The 17,924-nt window shown below is 45.3% G+C and overlaps 1 protein-coding gene across 3 annotated transcripts in view; it reads left to right on the top strand.

Annotated features, from left to right (window-relative positions):
• The first annotated feature begins 265 nt into the window (after positions 1-265).
• Positions 266-17,924, top strand: part of C23H12orf4 (chromosome 23 C12orf4 homolog) — a 40,752-nt gene continuing 23,093 nt past the window's right edge. The window contains exons 1-9 of one of the 3 annotated variants that reach the window (XM_004668689.3): positions 266-379; positions 2,856-3,050; positions 6,939-7,084; positions 8,410-8,591; positions 12,988-13,087; positions 13,199-13,320; positions 14,747-14,853; positions 15,209-15,406; positions 16,722-16,850. In XM_004668689.3, the coding sequence (XP_004668746.1) occupies positions 2,873-3,050; positions 6,939-7,084; positions 8,410-8,591; positions 12,988-13,087; positions 13,199-13,320; positions 14,747-14,853; positions 15,209-15,406; positions 16,722-16,850 (1,162 nt within the window). In that variant the 5' untranslated portion in view covers positions 266-379; positions 2,856-2,872. Of the gene's footprint in view, positions 380-2,855; positions 3,051-6,938; positions 7,085-8,352; positions 8,592-12,987; positions 13,088-13,198; positions 13,321-14,746; positions 14,854-15,208; positions 15,407-16,721; positions 16,851-17,924 lie in introns of those variants that run through there. The other 2 variants (XM_045139678.1, XM_045139677.1) reach the window with 2 other exon arrangements.

Below are 17,924 nucleotides of genomic sequence, written 5' to 3'. Positions count from 1 at the left end.
TGCGCCCGGCACCGCCAGCGCGCGCGCGCGCGCGCGCGCGCGCGCTGTTACGCCTTTCCGCATCCGCTCGGACCAGAACTCAGTGCGTTGTTTGGCCACGGCACTTTCGTCTCCACGGCGGTTCGGGTCCCACGTGTGAAATACAGCCTGGCGGTACGGATACACCTCTCCGACGGATACATTGAAGCGGAGTGTAATACCTAAGAGGTAATTTTTTTTTCCGGGTTTCAGGAAAGTGTGTGCGGGGTGGGGGATGCGTGAGCGAATCTGCGGCGGCCGATGTGCTGGCTGTAAAAACAAGGCAGGTCGGGGCGTCAGCTGGCGATCCCTGGGTGTTGTTATCTGTGTGGGTGTGCGGAGCGGGTTCGAAGCCAGCCAGGTGAGCGAGGAGCCGAGTCCTTAGGAAGCCCCCGATCAGGCTGACGGTCCCCTAACCCAGGGCGCGTCCCCGGAGCTCGGGGTGGTAGTGGTGGTGGTGGTGGTGGGGTGGCCGGCTGTGCCATCCTTCCTTCCCCGACTGTGCCCTCGCGCATCCCGGCTCGGTGCAGGACAGATGCCAGGCGCTGACACCGGAAGGCTGAGGCCAGAGGGTTTCGAGTTCGAGGCCACTCTGGCTATATAGCGAGACTTTTTATGTATTTATTTTTTTAGACAACCAGTAACAAAAGGCCAGACTAGGCCCATTCTTGCCGCACCCCGGGAACAAAAACGGGATGGTGCAAAACGGAACCGAAGTGTCTCGTTGTTGAGAAACAGGAGGCTAAATGTGGAACCTACTTTGTGATCGGGAGTTGCTGTGTTTACTGAATGCATTGACGCTGAACTGAAGGAGAGACCGTACAACACCCCCCCCCCTTCCCGTCTGTCTGCAACTTTTCATTCCCTGCTAACTCGGATCTCACGGTGTGCACTTTTCTAGCCTGGTAGAGAGAGAGAGAGAGAGAAAAAAAAATATATATATATATGTATATATACGCATGCATATATTTATGTGTTTATATATATATATACACACATGTATATATATATATCTGTTTATGTATATGTTTATATATGTGTATATAACATGTAACATATATGTTATAATTTCTTTATGAAAGAGAGAGAGAATGGGCACGCCAGGACTTCCAGCCACTGCAAAGGAGCTCCAGATGCGCGCGCCCCCTTGTGCATCTGGCTAACGTGGGTCCTGGAGAATCGAATCGGGATCCTTTGGCTTTGCAGGCAAAAGCCCTAATCGCTAAGCATAGCCTGGGAGTTTTATGCTGATACTGTTTGATGACATGTCATTACTGGCTTCCATTTCTTGATCACTTTATCTTTGGCAGATGCCTCTTGTTTAGTTTTGGGAAGTCATTCGTTCATTTGTTTATGTTTTGGGTTTTGAGAAGAAGTGTCACTGTAGCCCAGCCTGGCCTGGGATTCACTATGGAAGTTTAAGCTGGCCTCCTGTGCCCCCCCCCCCCCCGGCCAGTGTGTATTTAACTACTGATCAGTCTTTCTAGTGAAATATTATCTCAGTTGACAGTTGTTCAAGTGGGAAGCACTCCCTTTCAGTTATTTGAAAGTCAGGGTTATAGTTCATGTGGCCCTTTTTTTAATTAATGCATATTAACTGTACATATTAATGCATTTCCTGGTGGTATTCCGTCCATGCACCCAACACGTGTTGATCCCATCCCTCCATCCATCCGTCCGTCCATCCTTCTGACTTCACCCAACCCCAGCATTCTCCCTAGTCCTAGAAGTAACTATCTACCTTCAGACAAGTGACTTTTTTTTTTTTTTTCTGAGGTAGGGTCTCCCTAGCGCCGTCTGACCTGGGATTCACTCTGTAGTCTCAGGGTGGCCTCGAACTCACAGTGATCCTCCTACCGCTGCCTCCCGAGTGCTGGGATGAAAGGTGTGCGCCACCACGCCTGGCTAGACAGGTGACTTCCTTGTGTGGGTTTGTGTCATGTATGTGTGTGGGAGCGCGTGTATGTGTGCCCCAGATCTTCCTCGGCCTCTCCCCACCTTTGACATAAGGTCTCTTGATGACTTTAGAGCTACTTTTACCTATTCAAATAGCCTAGCTAGCTAGGGTTCCACGCCTCCACTTCCCCAGCAGTGGGTTTACAGACCCATGCCACCATGCCTGGCACTTTATGTGGGTACTGAGGACGCGAATGCAGGTCCTCACGGCTGCACAGCAGTCACTACCCACTGAGCCATCACCCCAGCCCGTGACCTCTGTTTGAAGCACAGTGAACACTTGCTTTCTGCCGTCCTTTTCTAATGTGTAGTGTAAAGTAAACACGTCAGACGAGTCAGAGCCTCGTCACTAGCTCCATTAGTTCCTGCCGCTGTATTCCCAGCTCCTGCCTGGTGCAGGGAGCACACAGATTCCTTACACCTGACGGGACCCGTTCCAGAGAGCATCAGAAGCTAGCGCCGTGCTGCGGACCCGTACAGTCGAGCCTCACAGGGACTCAATCACGAATTGAAGGCCAGCCTGGGCTACATAGTGAGTTCTAGGCCAGTCTGGGTCACACGGTGAGAACCTGTCTCAAAAGAAAGTGGGAGGGAAGGAGAGGAAGGGAAGGAAAAACTAAAATGTCACAAAAATAAAATCTGATAGAATGCTTTATATAAGTGGTACAGCAGTAATGAGACAATATAGTGTTGTTTTTCAAGGTAGGGTCTCGCTCTAGCCCAGGCTGACCTGGAATTCACTATGTAGTGTCAGGATGGCCTCGAACTCACAGCGCTCCTCCTACCTCTGCCTCCGAGTGCTGGGATTACAGGCGTGCGCCACCATGGGCTACATTGTTTCTTATGGACTTATGACTTGTTTCTTTTTGTTCATTCTGTAGAAATTCTGTTGAAGAATATGAAGAAAACCCAAGAAAGTTTGTGCAACAAAGAAAGAGAATTTGTATACAAATTCAAAGTAGGCACTGAGTGCTTAGAAGTGAGGGTGCCCCTCAGGTTTCCTGCCCAAGAGAATGCCAGTCACTTGCATGGGCGTCTGATGCTGCTGCACAATTTGCCTTGTTTTATAGAAAATGGTAAGGACTTGATTTTCTGTACACATATTTGAGACAGAGAGAATGGGCACACCAGGGCCTCCTGCTACTGAAACAAACTCCAGACGCACGTCCCACTTCACGCATCTAGCTTTATGTGGGTCCTGGAGAATCAAACTTGGCCCATTGGGCTTTACAAGCAAGCACCTTTCACCGCTGAGCAATCTCCCTACCCCAGGTTTTCTTTGAATTCATGGAAGTTTATTTTCTTGTAATCTCTGTCACTCAAAATTTCATATTAGAATGCAGATTCTTAAACCGTTGGTTATGACTTATGGAAGTTGAAGAGAAATTGGCAACAGTAAAAGGTTTCTAAACACACAGTGACCAAAACCAATCCAAAATCAAATGTATAATGGATCGAAGGTGTTTCTGGCCTTGTTCACCTATATTGCATTGTACAACTTTTTTTTTTTTCCCAAGGTAGGGTCTCACTCTGGCCCAGGCTGACCTAGAATTCACTATATAGTCTCAGGGTGGCCTCAAACTCACGGTGATCCTCCCACCTCTGCCTCCCAAGTGCTGGGAGTAAAAGAGTGTGTCACCACACCTGGCTATGTTTTACATTTTTAATCCGGTAACAATGCATAATTTTATCATTTGTGCCTGATAATCCCGACATCTACCATCTTTACAGGCTGGTTCCTTACTCTCTATTGCTCCCGCTGCTCTATTTTATATTCTTTCAGACATTTTTGTTTTTTAGTTTTTTGAGGTCGGGTCTCACTCTACCTCAGGCTGACCTGAAATTCACTCTGTAGTCCCAGGGTGGCCTCGAACTCACAGCGATCCTCCTACCTCTGCCTCCCGAGAGCTGGAAGTAAAGGCGTGCGCCACCATGCCTGACTCCTTTTCTTTTTTTTTTTTTTTTGAGGTAGGATCTAACTCTAGGCCAGGCTGCCCTGGAACCCACTCTGTAGTTCCACGCTGGCCTTTAACTCACAGCAGTCCTCCCCCACGTACCTCCTGGTGCCAGGCTGCGCTGGGAAACTTTACCCCTCGCGCACAGCCGCCGGGCCGCACGGTGCCAGCGGACCCGCCTGCGTCACGTGGCCTCACGTTCAGGATCGCCGTGTGCTATGAACTGCAGAGGTTGTTGTATATTACCCATAACAGTGTTTTTACTGTGCATGCAAGGTTTTCTGTGCTTACCGAAACATAAGAGTTTAAATCTAGAAAACAAAGACTGATGCTTTACTGTGGTCATTCCCCAAACATGTCAAATTAGTGTTTCTTTGGATTATATTTTTTGAGAGAGGTTTTTAAAATTTCTTTAATTATTGACAGCTTCCATGATTATAGGCAATAAACCATGGATAATTCCCTCCCCCTCCCCTGCTCCACTTTCCCCTTCGCAACTCCACTCTCCATCATACCCCCTCCCCCTCTCAGTCAGTCTCTCTTATTTTGATGTCATCATATTTTCCTCCTATTCTGTATTGCCCTTGTATACAAGGTCTTGGGTATCCAGGCTATTTTGTGTCTGGAAGAGCGCATTGTGAGGAGTCCTACCCTTCCTTTGGCTCTTACATACTTCCTGCCACCTCTTCTGCAATGGACCCTGGAACAGTGGAGATTAACCCTAGAGCTTTGTGCATTCTAGGAAGAATTCTGCCAGCTGAACTATGTTCCAGCCCCTGAAATAATTGGTTTAAAGTCGGTTTCTTTTTTGAGAGAGTGAGAGAGAGAGAACTGGTGCACCCGGGCTCCCAGCCACCGCTGTCGAATTCCAGACACATGCGTCACGCTGCGCGTGCGTGTGAGCTGCTGCACACGCGTCTCCCTGTGCATCTGGCTTATGTGGGTTCTGAGGGGTTGAACCTACGTCCTTAGGCTTTGCAGGCAAGTGCCTTAACCACTAAGCCATCTCTCCAGCCCTAAAGTAGATTTCTTTATGGTTTATTATCAGTAACTGTTTGATTTGTGCGTTTGTTCTGCATATCCTTATATCTGAGTCATGTGAAAGTTCCTCAGGTTAACAGAGTTGTGAGTAGAAAAGATTTTCTTTTAAAGTTTAGATAGACTTTATTAGATTAAGAGAAGGAAAGAGGAAAAATTATATAGAGCACCTATTCAGGAGAAGGCAGGAGGGGGTAAAGCCAACCAACTTGGGGTCATTTCTAAGTTTTTATTTTTTGTTTGTTTGTTTTTGTATTTGATTTTTGAAATAGGGTCTTGCTCTAGCCCAGCCTGATCTGGAATTCACTATGTAGTCTCAGGGTGTCCTCCAACCCATAGTGATCCTCCTACCTCTGCCCCCCAAGTGCTGGAATTAAAGGCGTGTACCACCATGGCAAGCCATGATATGATTTTGAATGAGGACTGACCTAACCAGCTCTGATGTCAAGTTTTGGGGGCTGAGCTAGCCATCTATGGTGCTTCCAGGCACCTTTAAGAAAATATGCTTATTATTTGAAGCAAAAAGAGGTAGGCAGAGAGAGAATATCAGCATGCCGGGGCCTCCTGCTACTGTAAAGGAACTTCAAACCCATGTGCCACTTTGTGCATCTGACTTTACATGGTACTGGGGAATCAATCTGGGTTGTCGTAATTTGCAAGCAAGTGCTTTTAACTGCTGAGCCGTCTCCAGCCCCTTCGAGGAGTCTTGGTTCTAGGAGAGGGGACATTCTGCCTCGGGAACAGCTCGGGTTGGGTTTATGGGAAAAAAGATCTAGGGAGCTGCATCAGGCAAGCGAAGAGGAGAATCCAGACCTTTCTGTGACCTCTAACAAAGTGGAGGCTGCAAAGGCAGGCTCAAGGACGCTCCCTGCTTTCACTTTCAGAGGCCCAGTCCCCCTGGACTGCAAATACCCCTGTGAATAAGCAGTCCTGCCACTGTTCGGGAGCTGGGACAGTGGCTGATCTCGCTCCAGTGAGCTGAGTGGAGTCACTGGGTCTGGCACTTGGGAAACTTTTCCATTGAGTCTATCTAGGGGGCCCCGAAAGTACATGTATCTGTCATGTGTTGATCATATCTATCCATCTTTGCAGATAAATAAAAACATTTTAAAGGGGGGAAGGACTGGAGAGATAGCTTAGTGGTTAAGGCACTTGCTTGCAAAATCTAAGGATCCAGGCTTGATACCCCAGTACCTGTGTTAGCTAGGCACATGTGTCTGGAGTTCATTTGTGGTGGCTGGAGGCCCTGGTGGACCTTTTGCATGCGCTTGCTCTCTCTCTCTCTCTCTTTCTCTGAAATAAATAAATAAAAATAAAACACTAAGTAAAATAAAAGTGAGGGGAGCCGCTATGGAGCATCAAACAACAAGACACCTTGAGAAATACCAAAGGAGAAATCAGGGAAAAGCAGATTTTGTTTTTGTTTGTGTTATTTTTTTTAAATTTTATTTATTTATTTATTTGAGAGCAACAGACACAGAGAGAAAGACAGATAGAGGGAGAGAGAGAGAATGGGCGTGCCAGGGCTTCCAGCCTCTGCAAACGAACTCCAGACACGTGCGCCCCCTTGTGCATCTGGCTAACGTGGGACCTGGGGAACCGAGCCTCGAACAGGGGTCCTTAGGCTTCACAGGCAAGCGCTTAGCCACTAAGCCATCTCTCCAGCCCTATTTTTTTTTTTTTTTTTTTTAGAGGCAGTGTCTCACTCCAGCCCAGGCTGACCTTCAGTTTACTGTGTGTTCTCAGGGTGGTCTCGCACCCCCAGCGATCCTCCTACCTCCGCCTCTGGAATGCTGGGATTAAAGGCGTGCGCCCCCACGCCCTGTCAACAGCAGACGGCATTTTCATGGACAGATCTGTGAAGGGCGTTAGCATGGCAGAGTGGAACTGCACATGGGACGGCTTTGTCGGGCCAGGGGTCCCTACTCACTGTGCGCGTGTTGCTGAAGACGGCATTTGTCCCCCATACAGACTTGAAGGAGGCTCTGAGCCGGTTCATAGAAGAGGAGACCCTGCGGGACTGTGACAGAGACGCCGAAGCCTCCCTGGACGCCGTGGCGTCAGGCCAGGCCGACCTGCATCAGCTGGCGAGCGCGTGGGCCAAGGCGTACGCAGAGGTAGGACGGGAAGGGCGGGCTGCTGCCACGGAGCCCGGGGCTTCAGGGAAGGGGGTGAACGGTGCGCACAGCCCCTTTGCCTTGCATCCCACGACAGACGGTCCACGATCTTCTGGGCCTCCTGTCAGGACACATCTGCAGGACAAAATGGTCACGGAGCACCTTTGCAGAGGAAGATAGCTGTGGAGACATGAGGCTGCTTTTGTGTATCTGAGCAGCATGGTTAGATCCAGTAATTAAAAACACAGGGTACTCAGTGAAGTTAGAATGTCATGTGACAAGTAATTTTTTAACGTAAGTTTATACTGCATATTGACACTGGAAATTATTTGCTGCTTTTCTGAAATTCTGAAGTTGGATGTCTTTTTTAAAGTATATTTTATTTTTCATTATGTATTTGAGAGAGATTGAGAGAAACAATGGGCACACCAGGGCCTCCAGCCACTGCAAACGAACGCCAGACACGGGCGCCCCCTTGTGCATGTGGCTTATATGGGTCCTGGGGAATCAAACCTGGGTCCTTAGGCGTTGTATACAAGTACTTGAACAACTAAGAAATCTCTGCAGGCCATCTTTTTTGTTTGTTTGTTTGTTTTGGTAGCTACCATTTTCAAATGCCTACAGGCATACTGTATTTTAAAAACCCAGCAGCTTTTGTTTTGAAGCATGGTCCTGATAGCCCGGGCTGACCTGGAACTCACTGCGTACTCAAAGCTGGCCTTGAACTCCTGGTAATCCCCCACTTCAGCCTTCCGAGTACTGGGGTTAAAGGCGTGTGCCACCACACCCTGTTTTCAAACCATTTGGAAAGGAGAACAAATGAAAAGATCAAAGTGAGAAAAGTGTGCATGCTCCGCCGATATAGGTATGCGCGCACTGGGTTTGAAGGTGCCTCACACTGCACTGGCGGTAGCCTCCTGTGACTGCACAACCTGAGGTCTTTTCTAGAGTGCATTAACATGCAGATTACTTTACTATAAAATACATTAGAATGTAAGGACAGTGACAATCCTCAGAACGTCCATGGTCCTGCTGGCCACCCCTTTGGGGCATGTGCGTGTGTGGGTGGGTGTGTGTGTGTGTGTGTGTGCGCCCCTCACTGCACCGCGCCCGTGCCACCCACACCTCCGTAGCTTTCCCTACAGTGACCTTGTGCTCTCTACATCTCCATGTTCCTGTTTGTGGTCAGACAGTGTAAATTCAAATGCAGGGTCTTTCCCTCCTTGTCTGGTGTGCAAAATGAAACTGTAACGTGCCTGTTTTTCTAGTAGCGTGTTGAGGAGGAGCCCCGCGTGTGATTGAAGAATGTCTGTGTCGTCTCGCAGACCACCTTAGAGCACGCGAGGCCCGAGGAGCCAAGCTGGGACGAAGACTTTGCAGACGTGTACCACGACCTGATCCACTCGCCGGCTTCTGAGACGCTCCTGAATCTGGAACATAATTATTTTGTTAGCATCTCGGAACTGATTGGGGAAAGAGATGTGGAGCTGAAGAAATTACGAGAGAGGTACTGCTCGTCCTGACGCTATTATAGAATGTGATTGTTACGTATGATGGGCTGCAGGTCAGCTTGTCTCCACTTATAAATTAAAGGAAAACTCCCTCACTATTGGGGTAGATTTAAATATGTAATTTGAACTGGGAGACTCCTCAAGGTTTATCAAACTTCTTGAGTGATTTACTTTAAATAGCCTGTTTTAGCCATGTGTGCACTTCATTCTGATGAGAGGAACAGAAAGTCAGAGAAGAGGCCTGGATAACCCGTTTTAATTCAACAGATCACCTATGACCTCAAAAAGCATTTACTTAAGAATTCAGTGTATAACCATCAAGTTAAAATTTTCATTGTTACTATATAAAATGTTTTGGTCATGAAAGTAAGTCAAGACCAAATCACACTTATTTTTTTTCTGGCTAATTTAGTAATAATTTCAAAGAAGTAATCTTAACTAAAGTGCAAGTTTGCTTCTGGCTCTCATTAGCGTTGCATTAGAAAACCAGATTAGCAGACGCAAATGATCTTTCTTTTGGTTCCGGAGGTGTAGTTAGGGTAATCTGTGATGGCATGCATCGAACCCAGACTTTTTGAGCGCAGTGGGCCTTCGTGTCTTTAGATTCAGCCAAGTGCCCACCAGAAATACTCAGAAGAAAAAGCACTGTGCTACACTGAACATGTGCAGACCTGTGAACCCCACACATGTTCATCTTACCACTGCCTGCATAGCACTTACGCCTCATTAGACCTTGAAAGTGCTCGAGAGAGTCAGAGCATTCTGATGGTTGGCGTAGGTTCCATGCAAATAAAGGACTTGACCATTCTGACCTCTGGAAGCAGTCCTCTCAGGGCACCAAGGAATCCTTTCATAGCCACCTGGGCTTCCATTAATTTACTTGTTCCACTGGGAAACTACCCTAAACTGAGGTCAACTTGCTTCCTTGGAAACTTCCCGTCCAGCCTTCTGTAATTATACTGCTCAATTTTTTTGTTGTTGTTGTTTTGTTTTTTCGAGGCAGGGTCTCACTCTAGCTCAGGGTGACCTGGAATATCACTCTGTAGTCTCAGGGTGGCCTCAAACTCATGGCGATCCTCCCACCTCTGCCTCCCAAGTGCTGGGATTAAAGGTGTGTGCCGTCACGCCCGGCCTATTTTTCTTTTTAAACATATAAATGTGTTGGAATGCACATAGTTTAAAATTGCACGTGTCTAAACTTCGTCTGAAAAGTAGGTGGCATTTACTGCAAGGTTGAGCAGTGTAACAGCAGGAAGGTTGATTGAAACGTTAGACGAGTGTCTGGGAAGCCACACTCACCTTTGCTCACTTTCTTACCATTCTCTCAGTGCAGTCCCGTCACCTCCGTGAGAAATCCATGTTGCACTTTTCATACCTGACATACTCAGCCAATATCATTCTCTCAATACAGTCCTGTCACCTCCGTGAGAAATCCCTGTTGCAGTTTTCATACCTGACATACTCAGCCTATATCATTCTCTCAGTGCAGTCCCGTCACCTCCGTGAGAAATCCATGTTGCAGTTTTCATACCTGACATACTCAGCCTATATCATTCTCTCAGTGCAGTCCCGTCACCTCCGTGAGAAATCCATGTTGCAGTTTTCATACCTGACATACTCAGCCTATATCATTCTCTCAATACAGTCCTGTCACCTCCGTGAGAAATCCATGTTGCACTTTTCATACCTGACATACTCAGCCAATATCATTCTCTCAATGCAGTCCCGTCACCTCCGTGAGAAATCCATGTTGCACTTTTCATACCTGACATACTCAGCCAATCTATATCTAGTATTTTCTCTGAAATATAATAAAATGTATTTTTGTCTTGCACATGGAAATACATCATTAGCCGTATGTTTAACTCTTTGCATTTTGGACACATTTTGGGTAGAATAAATGTTTATAAAAGTTTATTTGCTGAGTCCTTTTTTTCTTACAAAAATTGCTTTTATAAAATTATATCCTAGGTATTTCTAAAAATTTCTAAAAATGACTGGCAGTGATAAGTTTTATCCACTAGAGGGAACACTTACAATATAAAATCATATAAGTAAATGTATATCTAGGTCTGTGTGTATATAAATTTTTAGCAGATTTTTTTGTTTCTAATTAATTATTTATTTGGGAGATAGAAAGAGGCAGATAGAGAGGAAAAGAGAGAATGGGCACTCCAAGGCCTCCAGCCACTGCAAACGAACTCCAGACACCCGTGCCACTTTGTGCATGTGGCTCAGCATGGGTACCGGGGAATCAAACCTGAGTCCTTTGGCTTTGCTGGCAAGCTTAAGCCATCACTCCAGCCTGATGTTTTTGTTTGTAAATACCAATCGCATTTGTAATCACAACCGCGTCTTGATTTGTAGTAGTTCTTAAAAACGTCATGGCTGTGTGGTGCCATCTTGAAACTGTGGGGTGCCAGCCGAGAAGAGTGAACAGCAAAGCCTGATGGCCAAGCAGGAGCTGGCGCCTGCGCTGCCAGCACTCAGGAGGCAGGCGGGAGCGTCGGTGCCAGGCTGAGGCCAGCCGGGGCTGCACGGGGGAGACCCCACCCCCAAACTGCAAAAGAGCTGGGCATGGTGCTGCAGGCCTTTAATCCCAGCACTCAGGAAGCAGAGGTAGGAGGATTGCTGCGAGTTCAAGGCCAGTCAAGGACTATAGAGAGTTCCAATCCAGGTCAACCTTAGCTAGAGTAAGACCCTATGTTGCAAAAACCAAAAACAAAAAGTCAGTGGGCTCACCTGTATTAGAACAAAATAGGAGTTAAGTGGATATTTACTTTTAGATGATACTTGTCAAAATGTATATATTCGTAACATGAACTTCATTTATCACATACATAAGTATTCCATTCCATTGTTATAAATAAGTGTAAGTTTAAAAGCAACTTACTTGAATTAAGTGGAATGATAGTAAACCTTAGTTTGTATGTATGTTTTGTTGTAGCTTGGTTGATTCAAAATATATTTTAGAGCCTGGGTGTGGTGGTGCACACCTTTAATCCTATCACTTGGGAGGCAGAGGTAGGAGGATTGCCATGAGTTCGAGGCCACCCTGAGACTCCATAGTGAATTCCAGGTCAGCCTGGGCCAGAGTGAGAACCAACCTCAAAAAAACAAAATATATTTTAGGAAAAAGTTTTTGCATGCATTAGTCTTAAAAGATATTTTTTTATATTTTATTTATTCATTTATTTGAGAAACAGAGAGAGAGAGAGAGAGAGAGAATGGATGCACCAGGGCCTCAGGTCACTGCAAATGATCCCCAGTTGCATGCTCCACCATATGCATCTGGCTTACATGGGTTCTGGGGAATCGAGCCTGGGTCCTTAGGCTACTTAGGCAAGTGCCTTAACCACTAAGCCATCTCTCCAGCCCAAATGATAATTTTCTTCTTTTGAAGCAAAGTCTTAGTCTAGCCCAAGCTGACCTGGAACTCTCTCTTCTAATAAGTAATGGAATTCAAGACATGTACCACCATGCCCTGCTAAAGATAATTCTTAATTTGACAATGTCAATGAACATAGTCATTAAAATATATGAACAGAAAAGGCAAAAAGTTGTGGAGGCACAACTCAGTAAATGTTCATAGCAAGTGCATTTTCATAGCCGCCCTCCAAGTGGGGTAACCCGTGGCCAGCGCTGCGGACAGCCACGCCCCTCTGGCCGTAGCCGTGCTTGACCCCTCTGTGCTGTGGAGAACCGCCTCCATTTCAGTATATTACCACCTTGTATAAATGGCAAAGGCAATGGTATAGCTTTTTTTTGGGGGGTGGGGTTCGAGGTAGGGTCTCTGTCTAGTCCGGGCTGACCTGGAATTCACTATGTAGTCTCAGGGAGGCCTCGAACTCATAGAGATCCTCCTACCTCTGCCTCCCGAGTACTGGTAGCATATCTTTTGACTATGCTTTGCATTTCTCTTTTAAAGCAACTTTGTGACAGTTTTCTCTTGAATCTAAGTGACAGCTTATGGGTATAATATGCACAAGTTTTTAGAGATCAAGCTCAAAAATGCATAGAAAATGAGCTTGTGCTGAAATTGCAGAGTGGTTTCTTTAAAGAAACTGAGGTGAGAAACGTTTGGAACTGTCACTGACTGAAGGCCTCTTGGATTTCGATGGCTTTCATATCTGCATCAAGCTCATATCAAAATCCAGCTGCTGAAGTGATATGCTGATATTCTATATTATCATTATTTCACAGCTGTATTTCTAGGGATTCAGAGTAGTTGCTAGGTATTATAATTGCCATATGTATGTAGTCCCATAAAATAAAAAAATTATTTTGTACATATTGTTCAGTGAACTTTGATTTAAGTGGTTCAAATTTATTGAAAACAGGACATGTACCTTGAAAGTCTGGGTCTATATGACTTGCTAATTCATGTTTTAGACAAGGGATTGAAATGGAAAAGGTGATGCAGGAGCTGGGAAAGTCACTCACAGATCAAGATGTAAACTCACTGGCTGCCCAGCACTTTGAATCCCAGCAGGTAAGTGAAACAGAATAACTTTCGATACTATCATTGCATTTTCTTTTACATGTTTATTTCTGTTAAAAAAAAAAAAAGCAGATTAATCACTTGGCACATTGTGTGTCATAGGACTTAGAGAATAAATGGGCAAATGAACTGAAGCAGTCAACAGCCATCCAAAAACAAGAGTATCAAGAATGGGTGATAAAACTTCACCAGGACCTGAAAAACCCTAACAACAGCTCCCTCAGGTATTGACTGTGTTCTCTTCCTGTGCACCCACAAGTCCACTGTTGGCAACCCTTGTTACAAAATTGAGCCTTGTTAGTTGTATGCATGTTGATGAAAATTCCGATTTTTTTTTTTTTGAGACAGTCTTACTGTGTAACCCACACAAAGCTCCGATTTGTTATGTAGCCAAAGCTGGCCTTGAACTCATAGAAATCCTCCTGCCTCAGCCTTATAGTGGTGAACGTGAGCCACCACACCTGGTTTTCTTTTCTTTTCTTTTTTTGGTTTTTAGAGGTAGGGTCTCACTCTGGCCCAGGCTGATCTGGAATTAACTATGGAGTCTCAGGGTGGCCTCGAACTCACGGCGATCCTCCTACCTCTGCCTCCCCTGTGCTGGGATTAAAGGCGTGCGCCACCACTCCTGGCTTCTTTTATTTCTTTAAGTTGCTTTTTGCTTAGCATGATTGGCTAAATGTCAGATACCGTCTAAGTAGGAAAAGAGAAAGGACCCGGAGCTGCAGAGACGGCTCGGTGGGTGAAGCATTCACGTGACAAGCAGGAGGCCCTGAACAGCACTCCTGTAAATCATCACCTCGGCCGTGGGAAGACTGGCCTCTGGCGGCTGCTGTTCTTTAACCAAAAGCACTTTGGAAAATGCTTTTACTATTGCTTGGTTCATTTGTGGTACTTTTCCTTGAACAGTGGAAACCCCTATTTTCAACATCTGGCCAAATAAGTGTTTTTTTGAGACAGGTCTCGTGTAGCCCAGGCTGACCTCAAGCCCACTGTGTAGGTGAGCTTGCTTTTGAGCTCCTGGCCCTCCTGGGAGCCTGGACTTGTGCCTCTGTGCCTGCTTTCCGTGGTGGTAGGGGTCAAACCCAGTGCCTGCTACATAAGCATCCTTACCAGCTAAGCCACATTCCCAGCCCCATTTCCAGCACCTGGCAAAGCAGGTTTATTGAGAAAGCAGTTACATAAGGTCAAGTCCATCCTTAGAGGGTTTATGTGTATGTATACATCTGGGTGCACACGTGTGTGTGGGTACATGTGCATGAGTGTACGCGTGTATGTGGAAGCCACAGGTTGATGTTAAATGTACTTTTCAATGGCGCTACTGCATTTTGAGATAGGGTCTCTCACTGCACCTGAAGTTAGCCAACAAGTCCCGAGGACCCAAGTGAGCCACATGCACAAGGGGGCGCACGCATCTGGAGTGCATTTGCAGTGGCTGGAGGCCCTGGTGCACCCATTCTCTCTCTCCCCCTCTTTCTCTGTCAAATAAATAAATAAATAAATATAATAAAATATTTTTTTAAAAATGAGTGTAGGAGTAAATTAAGCTTGACTATCAGCTGTTCTCACTAATTTATATAAGACTCATTTTCCTTTAAGACCACTGTTGACAAATATGCAATGAAAGCATATTAATAATTTTATTAATTTCAGTGAAGAAATTAAAGTTCAGCCAAGTCAGTTCAGAGAATCTGTAGATGCAATTGGAAGGATTTATGAGGAACAAAGGAAGTTAGAAGAAAGTTTTACCATTCACTTAGGTAAGTATTATTTTTTTGCAGTTATAATGTATTATAACTTTTGAAACTTCCCTTACAATGTAAGAGAAAATCCTTAGCATGTGAAGAAGTACACCTTATTTTAAATTTCAGAATATGTCCCTTCCAAGAAAGCCTTTAGATTGTTGGCATACATTTTGTGTTTTAGCTTATGTATTATTGTTTGCCAATAGATAAAATTTGTAGTGGTTAATTCAAATGCTATTTTTCAAGCCCAGGTTTTAGTTGTTATTTGGCACACAGATTTACATGGATTCTGGCCAAAGATGCTTGCATCCTGTGAGACTGGATTTTCGTAGCTGTGTGAATGTCTTTCTGGGGCTGTTGCTTCCCCCAGGAGCCCAGCTGAAGACCATGCATAACCTGAGGTTGCTGAGGGCGGACACGCTCGACTTCTGCAAGCATAAGAGAAGCCATCGGAGCGGCGTGAAGCTGCATCGGCTGCAGACGGCGCTCTCTCTCTACTCCACGTCCCTCTGTGGCCTGGTGCTGCTGGTGGATAACCGCATTAACTCATACAGCGGGGTTAAGAGAGGTGAGGGCCGCCTGCACGCTTACATCGTTACATTCGTCCCTGTACCACAGTCCTCTCTTCCTTTCCCCTTCCTTCCTCCCCCCACCCTTTTCTCTTTCTTTCTTTCTTACATGCTCTCACACTATAGCCAGGCTGGCTGCAAACTTGAGGCAGTCCTCTGCCTCTGCCTCCCAGATTTAAATGTTACCATTCTTTTTGTTTGTTTGTTTGTTTGTTTTTTGTTTTTCAAGGTAGGGTCTCACTCTGGTCCAGGCTGACCTGGAATTAACTCTGTAGTCTCAGGGTGGCCTTGAACTCATGGCGGTCCTCCTACCTCTGCCTCCTGAGTGCTGGGATTAAAGGCGTGCGCCACCATGCCCAGCTTATTACCATTCTTATAAAGAAGAGAATTAAAGGAAACTGTACATTTTTTATTTTTATTTTTCAATGAAAGACATTGAGAGGGCATTGGCGCACCAGGGCCTCCAGCCACTGAAAATGAACTCAATGCGTGTGCCAATTAATGCACATGTGTGACCTTGCACTTGCATCGCCTTGTGCATCCAGCTTACGTGGGATCTGGAGAGTTGAACATGGGTCCTGAGGCTTCACGGGCAAGCACCTGAACTACTAAGCCATCTCTCCAGCCCGGAAACCATCCATTTAAATCACCCAGTACTCAGGCACCTGAGGCAGACCAAGCAGCAGACCTGCCATAGTTCTTTACATTAGTTTCCTACTTTAGCTCCGGTAGAATGCTTCTGATATTAAATTTTCCCAAATTCTGTTGTTCCTAACACTCCTATACAGAGAAAGTTTTTTCAAGGTACGTTCTCACACTAGCCTAGGCTGGCCTGGAACACGGCGATCCTCTTACGTCTGCCTCCCAAGTGCTTGGATTAAAGGCATGAGCCACCACACCTGGCTGAGAGAATTCTTTTTAGTAGCTAAAATTAAGCTGTGGATATATTTTTCAGTATAGAAGCAGAGCCCACTAAGTGAATTTTAGTTCATCTATTTCTCTCTTGTTTCTCCTCCCCCCAAATGTCTGCACTTTGTAATACTTTGTGGGTTATACTCAGAATACCTGTTGTCTAAGTAAGTCCTGGAACTATATTAAAATCCTTCTATCTACTAATTGTTTACTCTTAGCAGTGATTGAAGGTTTAGGTTTGATCAAAATTGTGCTTTAATTTAAAGCATTGTTATTGTAAATCAAAAGAAATTATACTTGTGAGTTTTACATTCTATTTACCTTTATCTTCCTGTCTGTTAATAGTTGCTAAATATTCGATCTTTCATATTTAAAATGTTGTTAATATTTTGGGTGTCTTAGATTTTGCCACCGTTTGCCAAGAATGCACAGATTTCCACTTTCCACGAATTGAAGAGCAGCTGGAAGTTGTCCAGCAGGTGGCGCTCTACGCAAGGACCCAGCGCAGGAGCAAAGCGAAGGAAGCACAGGGTATGTGACTCCTCTGGAATTAAGAGTCCCCAGTCACCCTGCTGGAGAGGTGCGATCTTCAAAGCTCACAGAGAGATTTGCAGTGGTAGAAGATGGGAGAGGATTAAGAACACAGTTCAGCACCTTCAGACGCTTCAAGCTGTTTTAAAGTTAAAATTAAAACGAAAGTACTATAGCTAAACAGTCAGTATTCTCATCTAAGTTATCTCTGAAGTGGCCAGAATTATTACTACAAAAGGCATTGTAATAAATGTTCTTATGTTTTTAATGCTAGAAATGGAACCCAAGGCTTTGCACATGCTAATTACATGCTATCCCAGCAGGCTCCACTCCTAGCCCTGTTCCATCTTTGACATCCGTTCCTGTTTTGGTGGCTATTTTGGAAATATCTTAATGTCCTTGAATGACTACTTTTTCTTTATTTATACACCATATATATGTATATGTATATATATATATACACACACGTATATATGAAAAGAATATATACATATATGTATATACACACATATATATACACACACACATATGTCCTTTTCAATTGTTTAGAAAATTTGCTAGAAGTGTTTGAAAGCCTTACATATAACTTGGGTTTAGAGCTGGGAATGTGGCTCAGTTAGAGGGTTTATCTAGCATGTGGTGTGTGGTCCCCAGCTCCACAAGAAACTGAGCGGTCGTGTGCATCTCTAATCCAGTGCTTTGGAGGTGGAAGCAGGAGGACCAGACGCTCAGGGTCATCCTCAGAGACGTGGCGCTTAAGGCTCAGCTAGAGACCTTGTCACCAAAAGAAAAAGAGTGGATTTAATTATAAGGCAGGATTTCCTTCCTTTAGAAATAGTATTTACATGTTTGTATGAGTGTTCATGTGTGTGAGTGTGGGCTCCCGTGCCACAGTGTACATGTGAGGTCTGCAGACAAGTTTTGGGGTGGTTCTTTCCTTCCTTCCACTTTATTTGAGATCTGTCATTCATCACTCTTTCCCTGAGCTTCTTGAAAATTCTCTTGTGTCTACCTGCCTTTTGGCTGTAGGTGCACTGGGCTTGCAGAAGAGCCATAGTGTCCAGACTTTTGTTT

The sequence above is a fragment of the Jaculus jaculus genome, chromosome 23, assembly GCF_020740685.1.
Source record: "Jaculus jaculus isolate mJacJac1 chromosome 23, mJacJac1.mat.Y.cur, whole genome shotgun sequence".
Lineage (NCBI taxonomy): Eukaryota > Metazoa > Chordata > Mammalia > Rodentia > Dipodidae > Jaculus > Jaculus jaculus.
Note: the sequence above shows the minus strand (reverse complement) of the source record. Positions and strands in the feature narration are given on the sequence as shown.